The 22,384-nt window shown below is 41.5% G+C and overlaps 1 protein-coding gene across 2 annotated transcripts in view; it reads left to right on the top strand.

Moving 5' to 3' along the window:
* HELLS (helicase, lymphoid specific) overlaps nucleotides 1-22,384 on the top strand; it is a 549,822-nt gene that overhangs the window by 16,187 nt on the left and 511,251 nt on the right. For both annotated transcript variants that reach the window (XM_069240496.1, XM_069240495.1), the window contains exons 2-3: nucleotides 13,967-14,085; nucleotides 18,123-18,245. In XM_069240496.1, coding sequence (XP_069096597.1) covers nucleotides 13,969-14,085; nucleotides 18,123-18,245 — 240 coding nt within the window. In that variant the 5' untranslated portion in view covers nucleotides 13,967-13,968. The remainder of the gene's footprint in view (nucleotides 1-13,966; nucleotides 14,086-18,122; nucleotides 18,246-22,384) is intronic.

Raw genomic sequence — 22,384 nt, 5'->3', positions numbered from 1 at the left:
ACTGCCTCTATCACTATATAATCTATGCGGAATTGATGTGTACAAGGAATTAACATCTACAGTAGCCAAGCAAACTTGTTGAAGTATCTCCAACTTTAAAGTTGACAATTTCTGTAGAAAATCCTTAGTGTCTTTTGCATATTTTTTTTATTTTTTATTCCTGTGCAATTGATTGAAGAAATCAACATATTGCCTCAAGGATTCTTGCAATTAACCACGTGCTGAAATGATGGTTCAAAAATGAATCTGTGGGCTGTTAAGGCACTTTTTACATTTTTTTTTTTATTTTTTTTTTCTTATTTTTTTTATTTACAGTTTTGGTCTGCGCGAATGTAACTCCAAAACCTTCTGTTTTAGCTGATCCAACCATAATCCGTTGCATTGGCAAATATAGCATCAAGAATCCACATTTAGTGCCCATTTGCGCATTAGGAGCTAGTGGAAGTTTTGGAGGTGCATGGTGATATGTTGAGTGCAGGGGTGAAAGTATGAGAGGTGGGTTCTGCATGATCTGGAGTCTTCTGTTAAGTTGGGAGTTGATTAATTCCTTCCAGAATGACGATTTTGCTAATGTTGAAGGGAAGCCACTTGAAAAACGTATTGAGCATCTTGGTGGTGTGGAAAATGAGATCACCTGAGACTGTCACAGCAAGCTGGCTGTTGACTACTTTTCAGAGATTCTTCATGTTGGTAGTTAGTTGGGTGTGGGTTCGAGGTCAGCATTCCACCAAGTTGGTCCCATAGCAAGCTGTTGTTACCAAAGATGACTACTTCGTCCTGTTTGTTTTAGGCGTGAGGCAGTAGGTTTTGATTCATCTCGCGTCTTTCGGGCATGCAGGATGGAGAGGTTGGTCTGGATGTCTGATTTGTCAGAGAGGTAGAGGGTAAGTTACATGTAATCTGCATAGGATGGAACATTGATTCTGTGGCAGGGATGTGGAATTCCTATCGCCGGAGGCCCAGGACATGTTGTTTGGGGTCAAGGGCAACAAGTTTTCATGTTTTTTTTCCTTGGGACAAGTAGACCTAACCCCCTGCAGCATAAACGCTTTGGCTGTCAATTTACAGAAAAGGGAACTGTCTGCAGTTGAGGTAATGTCTCCAAATGTTAATGCTGTTTTAACTCATATTTATGGTTCAATAATGAAAAGTCTTTCATTATTAGGATGAGCGTTGTAAATTAACATTTTGAGGTCCCACTGCTCTACTGACTGCTTCAAGAAAAAAACAAAGGAAGATAAGTTTATACACGTTAGCAAAGTTTAACAATGTGTAATAAGTATAAGGCTCCTAGAAGGCTCTCTGATTAGATGCAAATGTTTGCAGAAGCTTGTAAGCAGGAGTGATGCTTCTTTGCCTTCTAAATAAAATTTCAGAAAAAATTGCAAGGGGGGGTGGGAGTTTTTCTACTATGAAAATGTAGGTGCCATTTCTTTGAAGGATCATTTAGTAAAATGTTTTGATGCATGCCAGTATTTCCAAAAAATATTCCTAATGGAAAATCACTGTAACCATTTTCAACAGGATTATTGACGCATGAAAATAAACAAGTACTGGCAAAGCCAGTCTTTTTTTTTTTTTTTTTTTTTTTTTGTGGGTTTTGTCAATGCCTGTTTTTGTTTTGACAGGGCTTTTTGTAGAACTTTATTGTGGGAGCTGCCGAACCTCGCCATTGTAACAAACAATGGCAAAAAGGAAAAAACATGTTTTTGGTCTTAAAAAGCACACATTGCCACCACTGGCGCAACAAAGGCCCCACAGACCCCCTCCAGGGTGCCCCCTCTGCACAGCACATGCCCAGACTGAGTACAAAGGGGGTGCCCTCCATGTTTTTTGCTGGGGTGCCCCCTCTAGTTTCGTTATGTCATGAATTACGACAATAGTTCCTGGCACTGATCAAAACTACTTTGTGTGCCAATCTGCTCCTTGTCGAAGAGCAGAATGTGATCACTCACTGTAAAGCTAGCCGATAGACAGAGAGCGAAATAGAAGTTTAATAAAAGCAAAATGTCTTTGCTAGCGTCAGACCTAATTAGAGACCCAATTCCTAAAGAAAGTCACAAAAGTGCTCCTATGATAAATGTCTTTGAATTTGTGGCTTTCATGAAGTCACAATAAATTACAGAAAGGACCATGAAATCTTACTCCTAGAAAATATTTGTGAACTGTATTTTAGCACAAACGTGTGTGTGTATAGACTGACTCATGTGAAAATCTATTGAACATTTACAAGTTTACTTTGCCTCCAACCACTTTTTTCCCTACCCTGAAAGAACTTCTTCTGCCATTGTCTGGAGCAAATTTCCCACCTTTCTCATTATGCGAAAAGAATAAGGAAGAGCTGGTGAGAATCCTTAAAACATGTAAGTTAGTAGGTTTGCAGATTCAAAGGCATTCCAGCCCTGTAACTACTGCTTACTGCATCCGTCAGCCCCAGTATGTAGATCTGCGGAAAGGTGACAAAATAAGGAAATTGCTATAGTAGGGATTGAAATTTCAAACATTCAAGCCCTACTGTAGTAGTAGCAGCCCTGGCATAATTAGAGAGGCTATTATCAGAGCTCTTGAATATTGAGATTGCTGCCATAATGTATCGCCACACTACATGGCACCAAAGGGCCAAGTAGATTTTTTAAATTTTTTTAAGAGGACAAGTATATTTAAGAAGCAACCTGTCCCAAGGACAAGTAGATATTTTATTAAATTGCACACGCCTGTGTGGGTAATAATGATTCTGCGGATTAGGGCCATTTAGGCGTTGAGCATTGTGGAACTTAGCAAAGATCCTTGTGGTCCTCCGCAGAGGAGTTTGGCGGTGGTTGAGGTGTCTCTGCTCCCTGAATGCTGCTGATGATTGTGTAGGTGTTGAATGAGGATGGGGTAGAAGACTATTGAAGGTGGCGGGTAGATCCAGAATGATGAAGGGAACCGTGTCTCCTCCTCCTCCATAGTCAGTCAGATGTTGTCCGTGGTGGCGATAAGGGTGCTTTCATTGCTGTGGTTGGGTCTGAAGCCGGATTGGGTGGTGTCAAGGAGGTTGTTGTTGAGTTGGCTGGCTGTAAGTTTATTCATGACCTTCGCTGGGAAGGTTATCGGGGAGATGGAACGGTAGTTGGCTAGTGCTTAGGGGTAGCTGAGGGTGTCATCAGGAGAGGGAGAAATGGCGTGTTTCAAGGCATCCAGGAAGGTGGCTTTGGTGTTTGAGTCAGGGCTGAGCTGAAGGTGTCAGTCCTGCAGTGAATACGTGATGAGGGCAGGGGACCGATGGTGCTCTGGAGTGTATGAAGCGCATGTTTGCTGTGGTTTGGGCTTGATGATCTTGTAGATGTTGGAGATCCTGCTGTTGGAGAAGATGGACAGCTGGGTGTAGAGGTCTTGTAAGGTAGTGGCACTGTTGGAGCTAGCTGCTTGAGAGTTAAAAATGTTCACGATGGCCAAGGCTTCTTTGGTAGTTTTTAGGGCTGCTTTCAATGGGCTTGGTGAGGGCTGAGTGTTTTGCTGTGATTAGTGGGTGTCATTATCTGACGGCGAATCTATTGTTGCTCTGGTCTGTGTCGCCTTAGATTTGTCTCCACCCATGTTCCTAATTCTTGTAGTGGTGCTTGGTAAGTTGGAACTCTTCTGTGTACTAGCTGGTTTATGGTGTGGTTCTGGTGGTCTCGAGTGGGGCCCTGATGTCTGCCCAGAAGATTGTCCAGGCATTTAAGTTGTAGATGGATCTCGGGAGGTTGTTGAGGTGTTGCAGTCAATAGTGTAGGTGCTCTAAGTTCCAGAATTCTTCAGAGACCTTGTTCCAACCCCATTATGAGGATTTTTGGCATTTCTTCAGTGGTGAGGGACGGGTCTTGTGAAACTGATGAAGGCATGGTCGTACTATGTGATGGGTGTGGGCTTGTTCACTGTAGTTTTGCGCAAGCAGGGGACGATGGGGTCCAATAGATGTCAGGCGGCATGAGTGGGGCCTTCCACTCGCTTGGATGAGTTTGAGGTTTTTCAACTGCCACAAGGTTCTTTGTTTTGGGGTTAGCAGGGTCCTCCAGGTGTTTGTTGATCCTATATGGGAAGTGTTGTATTGAAAAGCGTGATAACCATTAGGGTGTGGTTACCGTGATATGAGACGCAGTGTGATAGCGTGAGAGATAGCTGTATAGTTTATGGTTTTAGGCATGCTGGCAGACATCCATGTAGTGCTTCTTGCTCTGTCTGTGTGTTTACATAAGGTGCAAATGGTGCATGCTTTACTGTCTCTGCCTGTCATTACATTAATAAACATTGTGGGTCTTTTTCACCAGTCCATGCCGAAGGTAGTTAACTGCATTTTTGACGTGTATTCTCAACTTTGTTACTACTGCTGTGCTCACTAGACTCCTATTTCGGCCTTCAGTCTCTGGTGAACAGTATTAATAGTGCAGATTTTACAATTCATCATTGTACACAAAATATATAATACATATGTGCAATGTTTATAGCATGTCTAGCTGCAGTAAAGACGTGAAAAAAAATGTAGTGTTTGAAAACTCTTCTTTGCACACACTACTACTACTAATAGTGCAGCGTCTGAGTACAGCATTCAGTTATCAGCTGCAGATAAAGGGCCCCATCTACGGGCATACACTCAGTCAGCACCTTAAGAGTGTCAAGTAGCACCAAGCATGTTGTTGCCATCCCCTTTTCACTTAACACATCTCAACACGTGCCAATTGCCCCAATGTGAGAAACACGCAATATTGTTTTACTTTAGAGCGCAGAGCGAGTAACAGAATATTCCACCAGTAAAGATACAATGTATATAATTACCTTAAGGGATCTTCCCGATTTACAGGTGTGATACAATCAGGTTTGTTACCAAGCACACGGGAGCAACACACGTTTCAGTGCGTGAGAGAAGCACACTTTATTTCAATGGTTAAGGCATCCCCACTTATGAATAAAATTTCACCGGGCAAAATAATGCTTGCATTCTGGGCCACAGCTTCCACATCCCACATAAGTCACTATTATTTGTAGACAGGGTCAACAAACACCGCGAGTCGCACTTCTCAATCATCTATTGCAGTAAATCTTATCAAACTGGACCCTGTTGTGCCCATTCACTCCGAACCGGACCTTAAGCATGGAGGCAACAAGGTTTTTGGCATCCACTAAAAGAAGTGGAGTGATGTGGCTGCAGAAGATTTGAGGCAGGAAAGTATAATTCATTAATATTCCCTTTGTCTAATTCAGCATTTCAGTTTTACAATAACATACTAACGGGTAAAAACAATACCCAAGAGGCGTTCAGAATATTCCTGCACGTTACATAACGCCAATTCTTTATCTTAGTTTCTACGGGGAGGTGAAAATTGCGAAGCTACCGTGCCATGCCAGCGTGGCATGGACGCAGTGGAGCGGTTAGAAAATACAAAAAAAAGTAGTTGGCCCACACTTAAGTATATCGGCAATCGTGCAATAATCCATGTAACGGGGTCAGCCCTCCAAATAGACTGAGATCTCCATTTTTTGTTTTCTACCAATGCAGTGGTATGGATTTATCCTACACATTTGGTAGTTGATTAGCTGCTCCTCTGGCCTTTATTTTAATTACCACCTTGTGCTTGAGTAAGATTCATATTATCATACCTCTTGGCTGTGATTGAGTGTTCATACAACAGGCGTGGACTTTAAGTTTAGGTCCAACACAAACAAGAAATGGAAAAATACATGACAGTCAAGTAGTGCAGGAACGGAAACAAATATACGTTCATACTTTGCAGGTTATGCCTGCAGTGTACATGGAGCACATATGTTTTGTGGCTTGTTTGTGGTTGGGGAAGGTCTAATATGCATTCTTTAAAGTTGCCTTTAAAACTGATCATTAAGGATAACGTAAATGTCTGCTTTGGAGACCTGTATTGTCCTTTGCTTAATTTGTGTTTCAGCGTGTGTTGGTATTTTTCTAGTCCTTCCTTCTGTTCTGATTTGAACTTTTAATTGGGCCTTTCAGTGGTGTGTGCTGTTACATGGTAAGGAGTATCTTGGTGTGGGTGGCCTGTCTTGGTTGTGCATACGGCTGTGAGGCAGGGTATTGTATGATGGCACATTGTGTGTGTGTGTGAAGCTGCAGGGTCCTATTCAAATATGCCTTGTTTGAATTAATTGCCATGTTTTTGATGGATAACGCCTCTGCGTCATCCCACCTCAGTCGATCAGTGTGACTCTTATTTTGAGCTGTCCGCCCAGTAATCCTGTTTAACCCATAGTGCAGGTCCTAGACCCACATCTTGTTTGGGGCTTTTTTTTTTTACCCTCTTAAATCATTTTTGTTTCTTCTAGAAGCTAGGCCCTGTTCTTTGGAAGCATGGTTGTTAATTCTGCAATAGTTATTTTACCTCTTCTGGCTCTCAAAGTAATATTTTTCTTTGGGTTTGTCTGTCCCTCCTATTACTTTTTTATTATTATTGGTGGTGTCGGTCTCAATTGGTTCTCAAACTGGAACAATTCTTGTTAGGTTGAGCATAGCAATGCGCATGCACTGCTTTTCGACATGTAATCTATTCTGTGGGCATTAACCATGCACATCTTATGCCAATCACTCATCCGTTCTTGGCCTCGCCTTTCAAAATTCCCTTGATGTCATTGGTAATTGCTTTACGTTTGTTCAGCTTTGAGATATTTTTGTTATGCCTTGCAGACTGACCCTGTTACATGAATTATTGCACGATTGCTGATATACTTTAGTGTGGGTGAACTATTATCTTCTCTCCCCTTTGAGCTCCATGGTGGCCGTGGTGCTTTGAAGTTTCATACAACAAAAACTCAATCAGTGGTATTGGAGCGCTTTCCATGACTACCAGTTAGGTCACATTGTTCACACTGTTACCAAATCAGTCATTTAAATGCTTTTGTGTCTCCCCTCTGCGTTCCATGGCACCCTTGCCAGTTTGGGGCATGAACTCGATTGGAGGTATTGGAGTGCTGCAGCAGTTTCCGAAGTAAAAACACAAATCCTCAAAGCGTCTCTCCTGGCACAGCGAAAGTGCTGATAGTACAATATTCACTGCATTCGGGGAAACTCACCCCATAATGCTTTTGTGGGGCATTCCCTTTCAAAGCATTTTTACTTAAAACTCGGCCTGTGGTGGTCCTAGGACAATAGGACCATCTTCAAAACGTTCAACGCAATGTGAAACAGATCAATGGGTCCCCGCACTAGTTTGGTGGGGACCCCAGAATAATAACCTCTCCCACCATTCAGCCTTTTTAAGTTCTCTTATGGCAGTAACTTTTTTTTTTTTTTTTTTTCTTTTTTTTCTTTTTATATATGGCTGGGAATAGTTTGTGTTTCAAAGGCCTAGTTTGAAATAATATTCCAGTAGGCCTGCTAGCCCTTTAGTTACATGCAGGGCCGCTGGAATTATGTGGCAGAGATGACCAAATTATGCAGCAGAGTGGACCAGTTTATTCCAGTTATGTATTTACAACGCCAGTAGCTCTACCTCAAGCAAATACAAGACCTATTGCATTGCAAATGTTTGTTGTTATTTTCAGCAATCATTGTTGGTTAGTTATACTCACTTGTGTAGATGTGTGGGTCTCAGAGGTGGAATGGCAGAACGATGTACATCAGAAACTAGATGCATCAGCGAAGCTGTGTGTAATGTTGATCTTTAATGGTGAAATAGCAGAGTGTCAAACATTAGAAATGAGGTGCATCGAATATCTGTGGCTTTGCTACTGGATTAGCAGAGAACTACACATCAGAAATTAGGTGCCTCGGGATAGTTGTATGTGGGACTGTTTACAATGCACCTCCTTCTGATGTGCAATACTGTTATTTCAGTACTTACCATTAGGGTGCACATTGCAGTGACGTGCATGGAAAAGCTATTTGATAGTCTTCTTGGTAAATAGCTGGGAGTTTTGTACATCCAAAACGAGGTGCATTAGAAGAGCATTGTGTGGCGCCTAGCGTTTCAGTAGAAGAGAGCTTTGCATATCAAAAACGACGTTCAGAGCTGTGCATGAGTCTCTGCCAGAATTGCAGCAGGTAATACACATTAGAATCGAGCTGGTGGTAGAGCCTTTTGTTGAGTTTTTTTGTGTGTTTTGGAATGCCAGTAGATGCTGTACTTCAGAGATGAAGTGCATTGGGGGAGTTGGGGTGTGACTCTGTTTTGGAACAGCGGTGGTGTTGCACATCAGAAATGCACTGCCTCAGTGGAACCATTTGAGTCTTGGTGCTGGAACAGAAGATGAGCGGCATATCACACGCGGTGCAGCCATCATCAGAACTGTGCGAGTTCTGTGCTGGAATAGATTTGTGGCCCATCACCCATCGACAGTTGTGCGAGTTGGCGCTGGAACAGAAGATGAATGTCATCACGCATGAGGTGCATTGACAGAGCTGTGTGAGTCTTTGTGCTGGAAGAGAAGATGAGTCGCACATCACACCTGAGGTCCATCGGTAGAGCTGTGTGAATCTCCACTGGAACTATGCCTTGGTGTGCCCATTGTAAAGTATGAATTATTATTGGCGTATGGCTTGGAGTTTGACTACAAGCTGAAGTTCCCAACCACAGTCAGTAGCAAGAATGAAGGCTTTCTCTGGCACAAGTAAGCAATTATGTTCCTTGCCTGAAGGTATTAGACTGGTTTCTGCCCTGCACCACTTTAGTATCTTTTTTTTTTTTCTTTCTTCCCCTTCAATTTACCAATGGACTGGCAAGCAACAGCGCATGCTGTGGTCTCAAGTGAAGACCTAAAAATGAGAGAAGTGCACCTTCTATTTGGAAGGTGCGGTCTACTTTTTCATGTAGCACAATAGAAAATGATAATGTTATTAATTTTGTTTAAAATAAGAGTACACAAGGCGCATAATATTTCAAATTTCCAACCATTTTAGAGGAGGAGGATATGTAGCCTAATGGCCAGAGCTACCGACTTTAGAACTGGCCAAGGTGGTTCAAATCCTGGCATTGGCACAACAGCCTGCGATTCTGTAAAATGAGTTGGGGTCCCATGTATAAAGATAATAGTTTGCAAATAGCTAATCTAACCGATTTCACTATGTGGTTACCGCGATCGCCAATGTACAAATACATCTTTGACACATTATGCGATTTCCCAGTGAGTTGCAAATAGACCTGCCTCATGAATATTGATGAGGTAGGTCTCGGTTTGAGACCCATTGAGAATCGCTAAAATAACCAGGATGTGGTCCGCTTTGGTCAGTGGACCACCATGTTGGTGATTGCCTTTTAATACAGCACCGTTTTTTTTTTTTTTTTTTGTTTTTTTTTTTAACTGCAGCCCATTTTCCTTAAAGGAAAAACAGAATGCGTTTAAATGGAAAAAAAGAAAAGTGTTCTTTTCATTTTTTTAAAGTATGCAGTGGTCTGGTTCCACTGCCTGCTCTTAAAAATGCATTTACAAACATTTGCAAAGGGGGAGGAGTCCCTTCTCATTTGGGTGTGGGTTACCACCAACTTGAAGTTGGCTGTATTTTGCAAATGTTGTGAAACCGCATTTCGGGGGCATACAATTTACACATACCACTGCGACTTGCTGTTAGGGAGGGACTCCCTAAACACCAATTGTAATAACTAATTGGAAACCCAATTTAAGATTTGGTAATAAGTTACCGAATTGCAAATAGGGCTTGCTACATCCCAAAAAGTCGTTTTGCTTTTGCAAACTGCAAAAATGTTTGAACACGTGGCCCTTGATCTCCCTTGCTTGCTTTCTGACGTTGTGTACTCTTATCTGGTGCTCGTATAAACCACTTCTATGACTTCGGCTGAGATCGCGCTTTATAAAAATGCATTTTTTAGAAGGTGTTGTGTTTGTGGTGGGGGTGGGGGTGGGTGTGTGTGTGTGTGTGTGTGTGTGTGTGTGTGTGTGTGTGTTTTTTTTTTTTTTTTTTTTCTTTTTTTTTTTAAATATAAATACAGTCCAACTGTTGGGCAGAACAACTTTTGCATCTGTCCACATTTACCTCTAAACATACAGTGAAGGGTGAACCAAAAATAGAGCTGTTAGAAAGAATTGTGATTCAAACATAAGAAACAAAATAATTATCAAAGGACTAGGGGGCCAGATGTATGACGCTTAGTATTTGCGATTACCAAATTGAGAATTTTTGCATTTCACTAATTTGCTAATTGCAGACACTAATGTACGAAAGTGTGCTTTACACGTTGTTTCCCAGTGTCACAGATATACATACATCATGAATATCAGAGGTAGTTTAAAGTTTGTTTCTAATTAATAATTGCAAAAATCACAGGGATGGTGTGCTGCTTTTTTCTATTTATTAGGCAGTGATATGTGCCCTGCCTTTGGGGGGGGGCGGAATATATATATATTTTAATTTTCAAACGGGAATGGGTCCCACGGGGACCCCTTCCCTCTTTATGAATAGCTTACCACCAACTTTGAGTTAGCAGTAAGTGTTAAAATGTGGATTTTGGCGCAAAACATTTGTACATGCAAATTCCTTATGAGAGAGACTGCCAAAACATGCCCCTCCTTATACCGAATCGCAGTCTGAAATCGCGATTAGTTAACAGATTTATGAACTGCAATTTGGAATGCCTCTACATAGATAATGTGTATACAGTGCTACTGGCACAAAAGTAATGGTGTTAATAAAGTCCTCCCACATGATTTATCACTCAGAAATCCACATTAACTATATCATTTTAGAAATTTATCCACTTTTCTCCAAACATCAGCTTATGAGTTCTGAAATGCACACATTTTTGTCTTGAATACATATTTTTGGCATAAATACATTGATTCAACCAAGAAAAGGCTACAACTTCAGAAGACTGGGATGCACATAGGAGAACTACTTGCAGGTAGCTAGAGAGCTACCAGTAGCTCATGAGCTACTTGTTGGAGAAGCCCAAGCTAGATCATATTACAGTTATTTCGCTTTGCAGGGTGTACACAATACTTGAATTTGCTCCAGAAGGTATGTTTGTCTGTAGCTTTGTCTTCAGTGTCCCAAGGAGCCTCCCTACAACTCCTCCTCTGAGAAGAGCCTCCCAATAGGCCTGGTCTTCTTTGCTGTGTCTGTCAGTGGGTGAATGAATTACTAAGAATGAAAAGAAGGCGGAATGGGATCACAGGCCCAATACAGGGGCTGAGAATTTGCATTCTGTAAAATGCACTGAATTAATTTTTCATAATTGTGCTTTTTTGTGAAGCCTTGGAGGGAAAACTTAAGATTCACCCTGCCTTGCACAGTAGTATAATATTAATGTCAACCGATGTTTAGCAGGGATGTGGAATTCCTATCGCCCGACGCCCGGGACATCTTGTTTGGGGTCAAGGGCTACAAGTTTTTATGTTTACTTTGTCCTTGGGACAAGTAGGCCCAACACCCTGCAGCACAAACCCTTTGGCTGCCTGATTACAGAGAGTGGAACTCTCTGCAGTTGAGTTAATGTGTTTCCAAAAGTTAATGCTGTTCGAACTTGTATTTATGGTTCATTATTTGAAAGTCTTCATTATTAGGGTGAGTGCTGTAAATAAATGTTTTAAGGTCACACTTCACTACTGACGTTGGTTCCAGTAAAAAAAAAAAAAAAAAACGTGTATACACATGTTTGAAAAGTTTAGGCTATGAGGCTATGTTTAATGCTCCCAGAATGCTCTCTGATTATATGCAAATGAAGTGTCATTTAGTAAAATGTGTTGATGCATGCTAGTATTTCCCAAAAATATTTCTAATGGAAAATCAGTGTAACCATTTTCAACACGATTATGGGAAGCATGAAAATAAACAAACACTGACAAAGCCAACTGATCTGACATATTTTTATAAGTCTTTTAGTTTCATCAATGCGTGTCTTGTTTTGACATGGCTTTTGTAACACTTTATTGTTGTGGGAGCTACCAGGCCCTCAACATTGTAACAAACACTGGCAAACCCCCCCCCAAAAAGTTTTTGAACTCTCTAAAAGCACACCAGTGGCATAACAAAGGCCCCGCAGCCGCCCTCCAGGGGGCCCCTTCAGCACAGCACCTGCCCTGAGTGAGTCTGGAGAGGGGGCTCCTCCATGTTCTTTACAAAGGGGCACCCTCCAGTTTAGTTACGTCACTGATTGCCACTGTAGTTCCTGACACTGAACAAAACTACTTTGTGTGGCAATATGCTCCTTGTGGAAGAGCAGAATGCGATCACTCACAGTAAAGCCGGCCGAAAGAGAGAGAAATAGAAGTTTAATAAAAACAAAATGTCTTTGTTAACACCAGACCTAATTAGGGACCAAGACCCACATGTAGGTAGCTTTTTGCATGTCGCAAACAGCGACTTTCGCTGTTTGCGACATGAAAAAAGCACACTGCGATGCACAAACCCAGTTTTGCGATTCGGTAACCTGGTTACCGAATCGCAAAACGCGTTTGCGACTCGCAATTAGTAAGGGGTGTTCCCTTCCTAATTGCGACTCGCAGTGCAATGTAGGATTGTTTTGTGACCGCGAACGCAAACCAATCGCAGTTTGCACCCATTTCAAATGGGTGCTAACACTTTCGCAAAAGGGAAGGGATCCACATGGGACCCCTTCCCCATTGTGAATGTCACTGTAAACATTTTTTCAGAGCAGGCAGTGGTCCTGTGGACCACTGCCTGCTCTGAAAAAATGAAACGAAAAAGTTTCATTTTTCATTTTTGTTATGCATCTCGTTTTCCTTTAAGGAAAACGGGCTGCATTCCAAAAAAAAAACTGCTTTATTGAAAAGCAGTCACAGACATGGTGGTCTGCTGTCTCCAGCAGGCCACCATCCCTGTGAGGGCCGCCATTCGCGAGGGGGTCGCAAATTGCGACCCACCTCATGATTATTCATGAGGTGGGCATTTGTGAAGCCCTTGCGAATCACAGATGGTGTCAGGGACACCATCCTACATTCGGATTTGCGACTCGCAATTTGCAGGTCGCAAATCTGAACCTACCTACATGTGGCCCCAAATTCTTAAAGAAAGTCACAAAATTGCACCCATGGTATATGTTGTACCCTATAAAATATTTGTGAACTGTATTTTAGCATGGGTAAATACGATGTGTAGATTTGCTCATGTAAAAATCTATTGAGCATTTGGAAGTTCATTTTCCCTCCAGCCACTTTCTTCCCAACCCTGGAAGAAGTTCTAATTCTGCCATTGTCAGGAGTAAATGTCCAACCTTTCTTATTATGGGAAAATATTAGAGAGAAGCTGGTAAAAATCTTTAAAACATGCAGGTTAGTAGGTTTGCAGACTCAAAGGCATTCCAGCCCTAGAACTATTGCTTACTGCTTCCTCCAGCCCCAGTATGCAGATCTGCAGAAAGGTGGCAAAATAAGGAAATTGTTACAGTAGGGATTGAAACTGCAAGTATTTAAGCCCTACTATGGTAGTAGCCCTGACATAATCAGAGAGGCTATTATCAGAGCACTTACATAATGAGATTGCTGCCATAATTTGTCGCCACACTACATGGCACCAAAGGGACAAGTAGATCTTTTTACAGGACAAGTAGATTTGAGAAGCAACCTGTCCACTGGACAAGTAGATATTTTAATAAATTCCACACCCCTGGTTTAGGAAGATACACTTTTAATCCAGAACAGAATAATTTAGAGGATTTTTCAAACCCATCTTTAGAAATAATGGACCACGATTACCATTTACTGAATCTGCTTTTTAATAAATAATTGATTAAACATGACGCTCCAAATTGTGGCCCTTGTTTAATAGTCCTGGAACATTAAACCAAAAAAAGCTCCTGACATAGCCAGCGATGGCCATGTCACTTTTTTTTTTTTTTTTTTTAAACACCCATTCTGCACAGGCTGTGCAACATAGCTCAAAAACTGACCGGTTACTAAATAATGTACCAATAATCATTAATATGTTGTGTCCTTTATTATAGTGGTTAGAGCAATGAATTTGGATGAATACTTTAGTAATGCAGAAATTTTATAACCATTGATCTTTCAGAAATGTCTGCAGAAATGGATGTGCAGTTGAACGAAGTTCTTATAACCCCTTCCATGGTGGAGGAGGAGGAAAAATTGGAGAAGGCTGCAGAAGAAGAAGAGCGGGTTATGTTGGAAAAGGTAAGGTTCATGACTAGGATGACGGTTTATTGGGGATGGTGAATGTAGGGTATAATTGGAAAGTCCAGTAGCTACTAAACCTTTCCGGTGTTGAATCATACAAGTGCAGATTTAAGATCTTTCTATACTTGTGAAGCAGATAAGCAGTCTTGCTAATAGCCTCATAACTATCTTTTAGCTCCTTATGAGGATTGTGAGAAATATGGTTGTTGGTTGATTGAAGTGTGAGCCCTGGTCAAGCAATAGCCACAATCCCTTGCATGGCGAGCCACATGAAGACACTAAACTAACCTGGGCTTAATCTTGGGTAGCATGATGCTAAAAGTAGTCAGGCTTAACTTGGAGGCAATGTGTAAAGTATTTATGCAACACACAAACAGTAAGGAGGTGAAAACACAAGACAAATCCCAAACCAGTTTGGAAAAATAGCGTACATTTTATTTTAATACATTTTTTTTACACCAAAACGACAATCTGTAAAACCAAAGTTCAGAATTTTTTAAAGGTTTAAAATGGCTCCTAAAAGATAAAAGCGGCAACCACAGATAACTGGTCACCTTTAGCGCTACAAGCAAGGGTCTAGGAGTGAATGGAGACATCTTTGGGGTGCAGGACTCGCTCTTGCTGGGTTCAGGTTTTTGTTCAAGGTGGTGGGAGCCCGTTATGTCCTTGTGGCTCTGAACAGGAGGCCAGCAAACTAGCTCTTGGTGCCACTTCTGGTAGTCCCTGGATTCACAATGTCGAACTGTCCGCTACATCCAGTTATAAGCTTAAGTCTTGGCAAGGGGGTTTAAAGGCCAGTTCGTTCGACACAGTAGTGTGACATGTCATTCAGGCTGTAATGACAGGCCCGGGACAAGTTTTACAGTGCTACTTAGGTGGGTGGCACAAGAAGTGCTGGAGGCCCACTAGTAGCGTTTAATTTACAGGTCCCGGGTATATGGTATACCAACCACTCTGCAAGGGATGTGCAAGTAAATTAAATATGCCAGTTTAAGTATGTCATTTGTACCATGTTTAGGGGGCGAGAACAAGCACTTTAGCACTGATTAGCAGAGCTAAGTACACAGTCCTAAGGCCAAAAAAAGCGAAAGTAGGGGGAGGTAGGCAAAAAGTTTGGGGGTGACCCTATGAAGATGGCCGTTTCCAACCAGGATTAAACTGGGCAACTTTTGAAGTTTGATAGTCACGTAGTGTGGTTCAGTAAACTCTTTTTAGCTGATACGGGATAGATTTCTGCCGATTTTGTAGTCACCTAATTAAAACCATTTCAACAGTGTCCTTTCAGCTCCCCCGTGCCCATCCTCCACCACATACACCACTCTTCAGAACTAGCTCAATATTGTTTTATAACCTCTTTCATTTAAGAGAAATTGAGGTTTATTAAGAAGGTCTCACCTGTGTGGCAGATCCTTTGTTTAAACATCACTGACCTAAGTATTACCACTAGTTAATTGGTTCTGTCATTTTTTCGTTTTGTTGATAGCCTTACTTGTGCCCCATCTGTTCTGCGACTTGTGACCTGCTTGGTTTGCTTTCTCCTGCGGTTGACCTGTAAAAAGCTTACTGCAGTAAAACAGCAAAAACATTTGCTTTCTCTATGCAGCACATCTGTGAAGATAAAGAATGTAATATGTGAGAGGCCAGTGTACGTTTCAGATGTCAGATACTCCCTTATACGTTACAATGCGGTCACGCCATATGAGGTGGAATAGTGAGGCAACCAGCAGTAATAGGGGGGCGGCGTTGTGGTGATTTTTCTTCTGTTGCAGCACAGAACACACAGTTGCCAGTGCTGTAGGCAGATGAAGCTGAAGTCTTTGATATCCCTGAGACTTCTAACTGGAGGCAAGCTCTACTTCAAGCCTTTGGAGAAACTTCACAAGCGGGATACACAGCAAAATAAGACAGAAGCAGCAACTACAGGCCAACCCAGCCAAGCAAAGCGCACACAGCAAAGGGGCAGTGCTCCTCCAGCTCTTCTCCTTGGCAGAGGTTCCTCTTGATCCAGAAGTGTTCTAAAAGTCTGGGTTTGTGGGACTCCGACTTATACTCATTTCTGCCTTTGAAGTAGGCAAACTTCAAAGGAAAGTCTCTGTTCACACTATCCTGCCTGGCCCCAGACACACACCAGGGGGTTGGAGACTACATTGTGTGAGGACTGCCTCGGCCCTTTCAGGTGTCAGCTCCTCTCTCTCTCCATTTTAGCCCAGGAGACTCATCCGGATATGCAGGCCACACCCCAACTCCCTTTGTGTCACTGTCTAGAGGGAATTCACAACAGACCAACTTTCATTCTGATCCAGGCGTGGAATACACAAGCAGGCAGAGACACAGAATGGTTTAAGCAAGAAAATGCCCACTTTCTAAAAGTGGCATTTTCAAACTGACAATCTAAAAAGCAACTTTGTCAAAAGGTGTATTTTTAAATTGTGAGTTCAGAGACCAGAAACTACATTTCTCCATCTGCTCCCAATGGGAAACTGCACTTAAAGGATATTTAAAGGCAGTCCCCATGTTAACTTATGAGAGAGGCCTTGCAACTGTGAAAAACGAATTTGGCAGTATTTCACTGTCATGACATGTAAAACACATCAGTACGTGTCCTACCTTTAACATACACTGCACCCTGACCATGGGGATATCTAGATCCTACCTTAGGGGGATTATATCTATATCTAGATCTCTTTTCCAATATACCAATAAAATTTACATGGGGAGCACTTTAGCAGTGGTAAGCTGGACAGAGGCAATAAACCAGAAACCAATAGGAGTAAGAAGGTGAAAAGTGTGCGGGGGGGAACCTTGCAAAAAGGGTAATTGCCAACAGTGAGGATCCCATGACTCGTTTTGGCTCCAAAAAGCAACATTTTTGCTTTGGATTCATTTAAGTCAGTGCGTACCTCCTGGATCTGGCTATTATTCCTTTTTTTTTATTTTTTATTTTTTATTTTTTATTCATATGCCTAGGAAATGCGCTGTACTACAGACAGGGCTGGTCAGTCCTCTTTGCAGACAGTGGTTTGAGATATATGTATTTCTAACATTAGGTCTTGTGAACAGTAGCACTGTCATGCCAGATCTAAATATGAGGATGGAAACAGTAAACCCCCAACCCCTCACTTTGATTTTGTGCAGTATTGGCAGATTAGTTGCAAAATGTTCTTTCTCTTGTCTTCGTATGTTCACTTGGATGATAACATTTGTAGAGGATGGCTGTTATATCCTTTGGTGACCAGATCATCACAAGCCCTGTATTTTAGTCACCCTGACTTTGTTCTGCTGGCAGTCATTGCATAATTCGGTGTAGATGTTTCTTGAGCAGGTATAGAAATGTTTTTTTTTATGTAGAATGAGATTGAATGTGGCTGATAGTGCTTTGCAGGATGTCATACACCAAACCAATTGAAGAGTAGAATTTCAAGAAAAGTGCAAACTAAGGGCTTCTGAACCATGCAATCCTGTCTGTCTTCTAGTCCTAAAGTTCTCCTTTCTACCCTAACTGTCTCTGTATGATATGTCACATTTGCACTGTAGTTTCTACTCCCCATTTGCTTACATTTCATGAAACAGGAATTATTTTAAATGTTGTGAATCTTGGATGTGATTGCGCATTGGCTTGCTAGACTTTCGTGTTGATTTGAAAAATCCTAGATGTCCCTTCCACATATTGTAAATGGTATCCAGTGGGGTTTTATCACTAGTAGTTCAGGTCTCTATTGTGCATCATACTGCGTATATTATAACCTGTCATGTTTTAGATGCCTCGTCGTCCTTGAGTTGCTAAAGTGCAAAAATGATGATAGTAAGGATATGCAAGTAACCGCTGGCATTGCACAAAGTACATGATGGGGAAAATGTAGATAGCATAACGGTACCTCAGCAAATTTGGTACTTGGTTTTGCAGAAAGTAGGTTTGGAAAGGTGTGGTGTGTTTTTTTTAATTTTTTTTTATTTTTTTTTTTTACTACTACTAGTTGGAGAATGTTTAGGGTTGATTAGTGACTTTTTATTTTTTTATTTGTGTTTTTCTTTAGGCTCGCAAGTCCTGGGAGAAGGACTCCAGTGAAGTACGGTACAAGAGACTTCAGCACTTGCTTGAGAAAAGCAACATCTACTCAAAGTTTCTGTTGACAAAAATGGAACAACAACAATTAGAAGTGAGTTTGTGATAGTTCACAAGTTGTTTTTGTCTCCTCATTCCCCATTTGAATTTCTCTGTTCAGTCACAAAAATTGCATTGTTCATAATCGTGATTTAGGTGTGTGGGTGTTTTTTTTTTTGGGGGGGGGGTGTGGGTGTTTAATTTTAAAATTACGTACTTGGATGATTGAAGTTTTTATCTCTACTTTATCACTTTATTTCTATGATATTTGTGTTTGTGTGTCCCTGATTGCATGACTGCCCACTGAAGGGATATTGTTGAGTTCTAGAAATGGCTGTCTAGGTATTATGAAAATTTTAACAATGGAGAGTAACTGAGTTAACACCTCGCCTTGATTAAAAGTGTGATATTGGATAACTCTACTGATTTGAAACTGTTTGGCCAGTAGCTTCTACTGTCATCTTCGCTCATGTCTGATGCAGTCTCTTCCAGGCTTCCATGCACATTTGACTACATAGTGCATTCACCAGGGCGGGCATGATTTGGTATGTTCTCATTGTGAAGTTACTTGGTCAGTTGTCAGATGTTTGTTTTTGTGCATTTTTGAGCAAACCTTAACAGTTCCAGAGCGGATGTGGTACGTTGAAAAGAGCAAAACCTGACCGGGCGATGGACCCGTTCATCACGCCTACTTAATATGCCCATTGTGCTGTCACAAATTGCAGTTGTGGTTAGTGCTTCATGGCTGCTCTGGACAGTAGTGTGACGTGCAAGCTCCTTTATAAAGAGATCTCCGAAGAGACCCCCTTGCACCGTCACTCCAGCCTCAGTAGAGGTGAGGTCCCCCGGCTCAGGGTCCACCTTAATGAGCAATGAATGGCGCATCTCCATGGAGAGTGCACAGTTGGCATTCTGTATGAATATGACCACACTCTGGGCCCCAACTGGTATGCCTCAGGGGAGAGCGTGGTGCCCGAAGATTTTGCTTCTTTTGCCAGTTCCCGCCCTCCACATTGAAGAGTTTGTCTTGGCAGAACTTCCAAGACCTATGTATTCCCTTCTGGGGATCCCAAACAAATTTTTTGAGAAACGTGGCCATGCATGCATGCATCAACTTCGGGGGTCAAGGCGATTGTGCCTGAGAGATTGGGGGGGAGGGGGAAGAGGGAAAGACCCTGCCCGGAGTCTTGCTTGGAACACCCGTATTTTGGACGTGTATGTAGGACAGGTAGTAATTTAGAACAGTTTTCCTCTTGACTGCAGAAATTAATTTCAGACAGTGCCTGCGCATTCCTACTGCCAGCTTGTCTTCTACCCCCAGTGCTGGTAAGCCTTCTTTCAAACTATATACGATGTACACTGATGCCTCTATCAGCCTTACATCTAACCATAAGTTTCATTATTACTGGTGCTTGAACTTGAATCTGACATAGGGCAAGGTAGATTTACCAAATAGTAACTACTTTTATTACATACCACATGTAACCACAAAGAACACATCTCATACTTACAAAAACATAGTTGAGAACAATTTAAATAACAATTTGATTGTTTTTTTTAAATGTTTTATATTGCATTAGCCTAAGTGAATTCAGTATGACTAAGATCAACCAATCACCAAATCTTGTGTCCCAAAGGCCAAATATTTCAAAATCATGGGCTAAGTAAAACAAGATTCTTAATGTGCTCCACAATCAATTTTTAGGCTCTGTGGAACCCTTTCACATTTTGTATTTTTGTGAAGGGCCCACTTTTATACATTTATTCTCACTCCTTCCCCAACTTATAGGGGACTGCCAGTCTCTTAAATGTCCCTTAAAAAGGATTTCCTTGGAATAGTCTAGTTATACTGAGTATACTCTATAGTTGGTTAAATTAATTCAGAATGTATTTGTTCTAGTTAGGAAGATGCATATTACGAATATCTCTTGAGCCCTGATGAAGACCTTCAAATAAATTATATTCAGCACACTTGAGTACCAAAGGCATTGACTTGTTGAAGGGTACTACACCTCTACCCCCTAGACCACCCAAAGTTTTCTTCATTCCCAATAGGTACTGTACTTGTTAACCATTCACTGTGTTCCAGAGGTGTTTCTTTTCTTTACAGTGCCACGATGGCCTGCACAAAGGGTTATTTACTTTTCTCTATGATGTAGAATGGATAGATTTACTCGTTTGATCCAGACCGACATGACTGGAACAGTGGCAGGGTTGCTTAAACATCTTGTTCACAGCGTCCACCACTTTGGGCGTTTCTACAGCCAGTGTGGTAAGGTGCCATCTCGCCTGCGTCCCCTGAAACCGGTGTCCACTGCCAGGGTCCCGATTATGTACTTTCACTAGGGTGCAATACCAGTGGATAGTGAGTTTGAACATTGCCTTCCTACCTGGAAGAGGTGAGAGCCCTTTAAGTCGAAAAGCTGCTCAGTTCAGTCCCATCTTCTGTGCCAAGCATTTTCTAGTCTCAACCAAGTGTGAAAGGAACTTGCAAAAGTCTGAGAGTATTTGTCTTCTTTCGTTATTGCCCATCTTTCAAATTGCTTATGCGATTTAATAGCCTTAGGCCTGATGAGAGCAACAGAGTAATGAATGTTTAAACTGACAGTTGTGGAAGTGTTCTGATTATAGGATTGCTTATTATCGAGTTTGAATGGCTTTGTTCTGTTTTTGTCAAATGGGCTTCTACTCTTGTCAGTCACCAGATCCTCTGGGTCTGCGCACGTTCCCAACACGTCCACCACTGAACAGCTCCAAGAATCTGATAGATAAATCACAGTGGCTAAGAGTTCAAGAGGGGATTAGGAAGGGAAACAGCTGGGAAGGAGACCTGTAGTAAGAAATAGGTTAGAACACACAAAATGAAAATTAGAGCTCCTGAAATCAATACTAGACTATGATTCTAAGCATGTTCATTCTGAAAACATGAACAATCTAAGAATTAAGTTTAAAATGACTAAGTTTCAAGATGGCCGGATACCTGTAAGGGAATCAAGATGGATTAAATGAAAACTTTCTTATTCAAGTACTTTCCTTTACATGAGAATCAGAAAAACATTCAGATTAAAAAAAAAAAAGTCATATAAATCCTTTTTTGAGAATGCATACTAAGACCATACAATATTGCATCTAGAAACTCTGGCCTTCTGTGTACTCTTAAAATGTTTCAACACAAATTGCGCATATTTTATATTTTTTATATATATATATATATATATATATATTAAACATCATAAAAGGATTGTGCACCATGAATAACACAATATGGATTCAGGAAAAACAAATCACAACTTGTGAACTCGAATATTACATGATAAATATCTTAGAATAGTGGCATACAATAAACATGAATTAAACTCGGAGAGAATCATGCGTCTTGACGATTCGTAAACCACGACGTAAATGCCAAGAAATAACAGCTCACAATGCATAACAAGATCAAAGTACAATGAAACGAATCACACGTCTTTTGTCGATTCTTAAGCCACCATGTAAATGTCAAGAAATGGTAGCTCGCAATAATTAACAAGATTAACTTATCATGAAACGAATTGCGCGTCTTGCCGATTCGCAAGTCACCCTGCAAATGTCACAAACACTCAAGCACATATTTCACACGTGCAAAGTACTCTGTCATCATGAAAGAATTAGGCCCAAGAACATGAGAGTTCTCGATAACGGCGTCGGGAGGCCAGCCCAACCACCGTCTTACCGCCTAGAACAAGGATCTCCAAATGAAGAATGAAAATCCGATGTCTGGCAGATCAAATAGGCCACCGGGACAGGAGCTCAGGAAGTAGCTGCTGCTCTGCACCAGGACCTCTGAATAGTGAGCACTTGGAGCTGGGCTGGCTCCTTTTTATAGAGTCTTGGCCCAGCCCACAACCACACCCAGGCATGTTGCAGGGAAAGTCTCTAGAAGGCCCTGGAAAGGGACCACACCTTAACACACTCTGAAAGCCTGCAGCAATACATTGCAAATGAACAGCATTTGTAAGCACATAAAAAATAAGACTTCAGGATTGAACTCTGCAATGCAAAAGGGTAAACAACAACATATCCGCACAGTGCATACATTATGTTTTGAGAGTGCTGGGTTTTTGCATTCTAGTCGCTAATAGAGCGCACACTCCCCTGGTGTTGATAACCCTCTTGCACACGCCTACTCTCCATTTCTCATAATATTTTCCTCCT

Source organism: Pleurodeles waltl, chromosome 6, assembly GCF_031143425.1.
Source record: "Pleurodeles waltl isolate 20211129_DDA chromosome 6, aPleWal1.hap1.20221129, whole genome shotgun sequence".
NCBI lineage: Eukaryota > Metazoa > Chordata > Amphibia > Caudata > Salamandridae > Pleurodeles > Pleurodeles waltl.
The sequence above is the reverse complement of the archived record's forward strand: the minus strand, read 5'-3'. Positions and strand labels throughout refer to the sequence as shown.